The following is an 8,840-nucleotide window of genomic DNA, read 5'->3' on the forward strand; positions in this document are numbered from 1 at the left end:
TTATTTTCTAACATTTCAATTACACAAAAGCGTTGTGTTGGAATTCACACTCGTCTTCTGTGATTTCATTGGTCATCTCAATCATTCTGACACTGACGAACACCGAGGCAGACCAGACTTAAAAAACTTAAAGTCCCCCTGTAGTCAATAATTTTATCTCTTAAAACTCATATTAGATCACCAAAAAAAAGTTTTTTCCTTAAAGAAATATCTTGAATGTAACTCGACACCCTTGCCTCATTTAGTATGCGTGGTTCTATGAATATGCAAATTAGCCCCGCCTCCACTCACTCGCTCAGCTCAGAGATCCACTGGTTGATGATCACACGTTGATCTGATTGGTTACAAGGTAGTTTGTGACGTCAGAAACACCAGCGATTTCAAAGCATGTTTTTGAGACTGTCTTTGGTTCACTGCAGTTTTAAGGAGGAAATGCTCAGCAATGCTGTCGACTTATGAATTTGCACATGGTTTGTCTTAAAGCAGATTAAAAAAACCACATAGACACATAAACAAGCTGGATTTTCACCACAGGTGGATTTTAAAACTTTTTGTCATCCTAACATCAAGAATATCTAATACTCCGGGGGACGATTAGGCAATATTTTGACTATATTGTGTTTTTTCTTTTTATGACCTTAACATGCAAAGCTTTTTAAGACTTTTAAGGCCCTGCAGGGACACTGAAAGTAGTTTTTCACATGCCTAACTTAAAAGGGTATTTTTATTTGTGTGTCTTTAAACACACACAGCATCTCTCTCAGTTGTGGAGGAGGAGGAACATGCGGAGACTCTCAGCGGTGGGTCCGAATCTCAGTCTCAGAGTCTTGTCAGAACCAGCTCAAAAGACGCCTGTCGTTCTCCTCTCGTTTATTTATATCCTTCCTTCATCCGAGCAAAGACTCGGGGTGATGCATTGTAGCTAAAGGAGCCTAGCATTGCTATTCCCATCCCTGCACTTCAGCTGGAGTAGATTCAGCTCCGCCAGAGAAACAAAAGCCAAGCGTTGGTTTGGCTCGAGTCTTTTCAAGCCCGCGGAGGAGAGAGGAGACGGTCTGAGAGAACCGCCAGCTTGCGTGTGTGTGTGTGCGTGCTTCACACAATCAATCGGGACATGTTGAATTTAACTCTCTCTCTCTCTCTCTTTAGGTGAAGAATCAAGATTGAATTTGTGTACTACAAACTTGTGAAAAATGAAATTATTTGTGTGATATTTGGGGTTTTAAAGATATCTTAATGTGTGTTTTTTGAGGGTCGGTTGGTTTAATTTTTTTTTTTTAATGTATTATATTATTATTGTGAATGTGTATGAGATATAAAGGGTGACTAAATAAAAGTTGTTTAATCCTCTCTTTCTCTCATGTTAGAGAGGAATCAATACGTATCAGTTCCCAGGCTGGTAAACACTTCAGACGGCTCTGGATCCCATGGAAACTCTCCTCTCTGAGGTTTAAGAGGGGTGTAAACTGAGGCGAGCGTCCAGATGCAAAGTGTGACGCTTCAAACCGCTTCTACCGTTGAGAGATATCCACTCGTCTTCAAGAGGAAAACAACATCGCTCGGCGACCTCATCACATCAAATTGCATAAACAAACTGTATAATTTTCCTAAGGTTCGGATAGCAAAAAGCCTAACGCTGTGGTTCCTCAATCAGGGAGTCAGAGAGCCCACGACAAGGTCCAACGGGTCCTTATAATAATTTCAAATAAGACTAAATATACTTTAACCCTCTGGGGTGGACGAACATGCCGGTGCGTTCTGGTGAATTTCATCCACATAGCAGCTAAATCGTCATTTTTTGTCATACAGATATCATCATTCGAAACTGTAAAGGGTCTACTTTTATTAGTGTAAACTCATAATAATGACAAAACTTTGTGCTTTTGTAAAATAAAGAAAACAAACAGGGTGTGTGGGTATTCTGCCGACTCTGTATCCATTCACTTTTTTCTGAAACGCGTCACAAAAATGAACCGAAACTCAGCGAATACTTGCCACACAGACATGAGAGACGTGTCTTTAGAAAGCTTGAAGTGTCTCTATGAATATCAATCAATTCAATTATTAATTGAATTATTAGTATATTATTGGATAGAAATTGCTGAGAAATTGCTTTTTTTTTTAAGTAAAAAATAATGTAAAAAAAACCCCTGTAATCATAAAAACAAACAAAAAAAAATTAAATTCATTTTTAAAACATTCCTTTATTGAAACTGCTTCTTTTTGTGGAAGCAAATTATTTTAAATATTTATCATTATTTTAAGTATTTGTCATATTATAAATACTTTAAATATTGATATAAATATTCTAGATTAATTTATAATGTCACTCCTATTTTCTGTAAATAAAAAGGGAGGGGGAGGGGCCTTCATATATTTAAGATATTAGTAGACATTTATTAATTTAAATATTTTTAAGTCAATTTACATTTTTTTTTAAGTTTGCTGAGGCCCCCTGGTTGAGAACCACTCATTAAATGTGATTAATTAAAAAATATATATAAATATTGAATTATTAATTAAATTAAAATGAATAAAAACGTATTGATGACAAAGCACTAAAGCCAGATTTTGTCTTTAAATCGTCTTCATTTGGATCTTTTCTCTGCAAATACTAATAAATATGCAATATTTTTTTCCCATTAATTTCCTGAACTAGTCAGGCATGTAAAGATGAGCTCTTACCTGAGCGCAGTACTGAGATCTGGCCACTGAGACCAGGAGCTTGAGAATGGGTTGAGATTGAGAAACCAGTGGCGTGACAGCATGGATAACAGCGGTGAACTTAGGACTCGGCTTGATCCCTGAAAACAAGAGAATTAGATTGAGAGGATTAGCATCATAACCATCCAAAAATGATATAACAGATCTATGCACCACCTATTCATTGAACTTTTTTCATATTTTTTGCTGATTTTAACCCTCGGTGCTATATTTTAATATGGTATATTAACATATTTTGATTTTTTTACTTCATTGGAATGATACGAAACTTGGTAAAGATTTTAGCACATGCTGTGAGAGCACACACACAAAAATTATAGACATTACTCGAAAAAGCAAAATGGTCCTGAAATTTTTTTACTTGTATTGTTCGCGGTCAAAAATGAGCAATTCCATCTAGTGGAAGCGTGTGGTAATGCGACCAAACACATTCTTACTGAAAGCTCATTTTTTGAGATGTCAACGTCAAACATGGAACACCACTCATTTAGATGTCCTCACAATTTTAGAGTCAAAAATGTTTTGGAAAATATATATTTCATATTATAATTGGAAATGGTATTTTTGTGCATTTTTCATAAGAATAAATACATTTATTCTTATGAAAAATGCACAAAAAAAAACATAATAACTTATTTTATTTTTAACCAAAATAACTTTGCTTGACCAATCACAACACACTGCTCTAGCCGACCAATCAGAGCACAGTGTGCTTTTCAGAAGGAGGGGCTTCATAGAGACAGGAAGTAAACAGAGCGTTACTGACAGACTGGGAAGAGAGGGGCCGCAACAATGGAGAATATGAGGAAAATAATCAACATTCAAGCAGGAAAACCTGTTCTAGTAGACTTTAAAAAAGAGCGTAATATGGCCTCTTCACGGAGTATGACTGAAGTGTGATTTAATGGGAGATAATTAATCCAAGTTTTACAGTTATTAAACAAACGACATGTTTAATTACAATCAACGATAATAGCATTAATTTCATGCACACTGTTTTTAATCTCTCTATAGATCAAGACTATTGCCCATGAGATAATAATAATAACAGACAGTTGGCACCATCCTTTCCTCGCCTCTTAATAACTCAGCATGTTTAATTGGTGCGGCGGTGATGATGTAATATGATAATTCTTGCACAGATACAAGATGATAATTCTTGAGGGTTCCCACGTTTTTTTTTTCTTCTCCTTCACACTCGCATTTTCCCACTAACAAGAGGTGCTCGATCATCGGCTTCACATTGATTGTCCTGACAGCAGCGCAGATGAAGATGGAGGCGAGCGTGGGCTGCATTAGCAACTGGGCCACGCAACACTTTAGATTGTGAATATGGATTTCGTGATCCAATTACACAGGGCTGGTCGATAATCTATCAAGTCGTACAATGGTTGTCACTTAGCTACATGGTAAAATTGTAGATATCAAGCAACCTCTGCAATTAACAGATGACAGGAGAGGGTTTTAAAAATAAATCAGACGACGACAGGACACAACTTGGGTTTTGAATGAGGCTAGTCTCAAATTAGGCTTTGACAAGTAGACCCACGTCTGTGAAAGATGAAAGAGGATCTGAAAAGTCCCATAATGCCTGTCTGTCATGTCTTAGAAAGCTCATTAATTCCAGAAACATTTGAACATAACCTCAAAACGTCATGCAGGACTAGTTTCTTAAAGTTTGGGAGAACAGAAACTTTTGCTGTGTCCAAAATCACTCACTTGTTCAAAATGTTTTGATGAAATGATCCCAGTTTGCATGGCTCAGTGGAAACAACAAAAATCCTGTGTTATGCGATGTCAATTTGTAAAGAAAGACTACACGCCTGCGCACAGACATATTCAAACATGCATATCTATAGACTAAACACGCAATATGCATGTGCGGTTTCACAGATTCACGTTTTTGAAGTTTACACGGAGATGATGACATTTTTCTTCAACAAGTTTGCATTCTCAATCCATGCAAATGGATCTGTTGTCATGCAAATGAGCGGCCAGAACGCATTAAAAGTTTTCTGTTTTCAATTAAAACGGTGTCGTGTAAGCGGCCCCTAAGTTAATAACTAATGATCTTTGCAACGGAAGTGAATCAATCAAAACTAACTTTATCTGGACAATAACTTTATTCTAGAGCTGCTGTAAAGCCAAAGCAATCTCTGTTACTGTAATCTCCTATTATCACTGTAAAGCTGCTTTGAAACGATCTATATTGTTAAAAGCGCTATATAAATGAAGATGACTTGACAAGAAAGTGTCTTGACCATATATAAAGCCACAAGATCAACTCATTACTCAACTAATTATTTAAAAAATGCATTGAAAAGGAGAGCAATTTCATATGCATATGCATGTCAAACTACAAGCTATAACGAAGATGATTGTCAATTACCAAGTTTGCTGTAGAAGAAAGGGAAGTCTCCCAGGTAGGATGAGTACTGAGTGTGTGTGAAGAGACCGCCGGGATGACTGTTCCACATCAGATTACTCCTGGAGCTCTGCTGAAGCACTCGGTCCTGGATGATCTACACACACACACACACACACACACACACACTGAGTACATCGTAAACAGGGTTTGAAATGAACTTTTTCACTCACCGGCCAATTTGGCTGCTAAATTTTTAAGTTACCGGCCATTCAGAACTTCTACTAGCCAAAGAATAAAAAAGAAAAAAAGAAAAAAAAAAAAAATGTAAAAAATAAATTAACCAGATTAACTACAGGTGAAACTCGAAAAATTTTAATATCGTGCAAAAGTTCATTTATTTCAGTAATTCAACTTAAAAGGTTAGGGTTCAAACCAAGTACTGAGTGCATATGCATGATTATACTTTTCAGACATTTCTGTATTTAAAATCCTTTTTTTTTATTGATTTCATGTAATATGGTAATTTTCTGAGATTTTAAATTTGGGGTTTTCATAAGCTGTAAGCCATAATCATCAAAATTATGACAAATAAAGGCTTGAAATATCTCACTTTGCATGTAATGAGTCTATATAATATATTAGTTTCACCTTTTAAGTTGAAATACTGAAATAAATGAACTTTTGCGCGATATTCTAATTTTTAGAGTTTCACCTGTACGTCACAGCATATATAAAAAAAATTGGATTTCATACATTCATACATTCTTATTCAAACAAAATAGCCATCTCCTCCTTTGTCCTTTTCACCAAAAATGTGTTTTAGTTGGACATAAAATGTAGGATGTTGGAAAACAACGTCTTTTCTGTTCAGCAAATGCCTTTTAATCTTCGCTATTGCTTCAATGCAAATGAACAAACGCACCGTTACATGTTGCGTAGTGTGTGTGTGTTACAGTAAGCCAGATATGAGCAGATTCTGAGCTTTTTTTTATAATATAATGACGACTCACGAGTATTTGCGTTTGCACAAACTTCCCCAGTAAAGTGAGTAAACATAGCAAGTAAAACGCTAAATTGGCTGTAGCGTTTCTCGCCACTGTTGATTTTTACCCGTATTTGGTGGGTGTTAATTTCAAACGCTGATCGTAAACACTTCCAGCTAAAGTCCTCGGCCATGAGAGCTGTGTGAAAGGGCAAATTAATGTTTCCAATTGAAACTTCAAGTTGAGGTGCAGCTCTGGGTCTCTAAACTACGAGACAAATGACCAAACGCCCTGGTTGTGCCAATCAGCCGTTTCTCCAGCGTCTCGAGAGCGATTGCTTCTCTGGCCTTGAGAGAGGCTCTCAGACGCTGTTAAAACAGACAAAGACTGATAGGATGTTTTGTTGTCGTCGTTTCTTTGGTTTATATTGTGCCCTTTGGTGTGAAAGCGGCTTGGCTTAGTGACAGCCTAATCGTTGGCAACCGGAATGGGTTTTCATATCCAAGTCTCTGAGATTGTGTCTTCATAATTCCAGGCTAGAGGCATTGTTGTCGTACAAACGATAAAGGTCTTGTCGAATTTCACTGAGCGGCATCTGGAGAGCTTTCATCATCATCATGCTGAGATTCAACGCACAGAAATATTCATATGCAAACAGACAGCATCACAGCTGCATAATTAGTTCAGGTGTACGGGGAGGTGAACGACGGAGATGAACTCCTTCTGCATAATGACAATTAGGACTAATCAAGCGTGTCGGAACAATCTGCACAACAAATGCAAGCGTTCAATTAATACTGTAAAGAAACAAGGCGAAGTGTGGAATTTTAGCAGAACTTTAAATAAAGTTTAGATTTTATCCTAGCTTTAAAATGTCAATGTTTTGCCATGTCATATTAAATAATTGTACTTTCCTTATATATTATAATGATATATTATATTATGTTTTTTTTTTGCATAATGCAATAATATAATACTTTTTATTTTCTTTTTTTATTAATTAAATTAACTTTTATTCAGCAAGGACACATTAAAATGATCAAAACTGACAGTTAAGACATTTAAATATGTTACAAAATATTCTATGTCAAATAAATGCTACTCTTTTAAACTTTAAAATCAAAGTATTCTAAAAAAAACACTGTTTACAACATTGATAATCAGAACTGTTTCTTGAGCAGCAACGCATCATATTAGAATGATTTCTGAAGGATCGTGTGACACTGATCACAGGAATAAATTACATTTAAAAAAAATATTATTCCACAATATTGCTATTTTAACTATTTTGAAAAAAAAAAAAAAATTTACAGGCCCAAACATTTGAATGGTTATTATATTATGGTATGATGCTATGTGATGTTGTCTTGTAATGTTATGATGTTGTGTTGTTATGATGTTATATGATGTTGTGTTGTTACGTTGTGATGTTGTGTTGTGATGAGATGTTATGTTACGATGATGTGCTGTGGTGTTATGGTGCTGTGTTGATGTGCTGTGGTGTTATGATGTTGTTGTGTTACGTTATGAAGGTGTGTTATGTTATGATGATGTGCTGTGGTGTTATGATGATGAGCTGTGGTGTTATGATGATGTGTTACGTTATGATGTTGCGTTATGATGTTGTTGTGTTACGTTATGATGTTGTGTTTTGATGTTGTTGTGTTACGTTATGATGTTGTTGTGTTACGTTATGATGTTGTGTTTTGATGTTGTTGTGTTACGTTATGATGGTGTGTTATGTTATGATGATGTGCTTTGGTGTTATGATGTTGTGTTATGATGATGTGCTTTGGTGTTATGATGTTGTGTTATGATGATGTGCTGTGATGTTATGATGTTGTGTTACGTTATGATGTTGCTTTATGATGTTGTTGTGTTCCGTTATGATGTTGTGTTTTGATGTTGTTGTGTTACGTTATGATGTTGTGTTTTGATGTTGTTGTGTTACATTATGATGTTGTGTTATGATGTTGTTGTGTTACGTTATGATGTTGTGTTTTGATGTTGTGTTACGTTATGATGGTGTGTTATGGTGTTGTTGTGTTACGTTATGATGGTGTGTTATGGTGTTGTTGTGTTACGTTATGATGGTGTGTTTTGATGTTGTGTTGTTACGTTATGATGTTGTGTTACGTTATGATGTTGTGTTATGTTATGATGGTGTGTTATGATGTGCTGTGATGTTAAGATGTTATGATGTTGTTACGTTGATGTGCTGTGATGTTATGATATGTTACGTTATGATGGTGTGTTATGTTATGATGATGTGCTGTGATGTTATGATGTTGTTGTGTTACGTTATGATGGTGTGTTATGTTATGATGATGTGCTGTGATGTTAAGATGTTGTTGTGTTACATTATGATGTTGTGTTATGATGTTGTTGTGTTACGTTATGATGTTGTGTTTTGATGTTGTGTTACGTTATGATGGTGTGTTATGGTGTTGTTGTGTTACGTTATGATGGTGTGTTATGGTGTTGTTGTGTTACGTTATGATGGTGTGTTTTGATGTTGTGTTGTTACGTTATGATGTTGTGTTACGTTATGATGTTGTGTTATGTTATGATGGTGTGTTATGATGTGCTGTGATGTTAAGATGTTATGATGTTGTTACGTTGATGTGCTGTGATGTTATGATATGTTACGTTATGATGGTGTGTTATGTTATGATGATGTGCTGTGATGTTATGATGTTGTTGTGTTACGTTATGATGGTGTGTTATGTTATGATGATGTGCTGTGATGTTAAGATGTTGTTGTG

The 8,840-nt window shown here is 35.7% G+C and overlaps 1 protein-coding gene across 1 annotated transcript in view; it reads right to left on the reverse strand.

Annotated features, from left to right (window-relative positions):
• The window catches only part of ext1b (exostosin glycosyltransferase 1b), a 113,863-nt gene that overhangs the window by 23,526 nt on the left and 81,497 nt on the right, over positions 1–8,840 (reverse strand). Inside the window, exons 5-6 of the mRNA XM_081377535.1 lie at positions 5,114–5,246; positions 2,686–2,804 (exon numbers count right to left, since the gene is read on the reverse strand). Coding sequence (XP_081233661.1) covers positions 2,686–2,804; positions 5,114–5,246 — 252 coding nt within the window. The remainder of the gene's footprint in view (positions 1–2,685; positions 2,805–5,113; positions 5,247–8,840) is intronic.

The sequence above is a fragment of the Scardinius erythrophthalmus genome (genome assembly GCF_964197995.2).
Source record: "Scardinius erythrophthalmus genome assembly, chromosome: 10".
Classification (NCBI taxonomy): Eukaryota; Metazoa; Chordata; class Actinopteri; order Cypriniformes; family Leuciscidae; genus Scardinius; species Scardinius erythrophthalmus.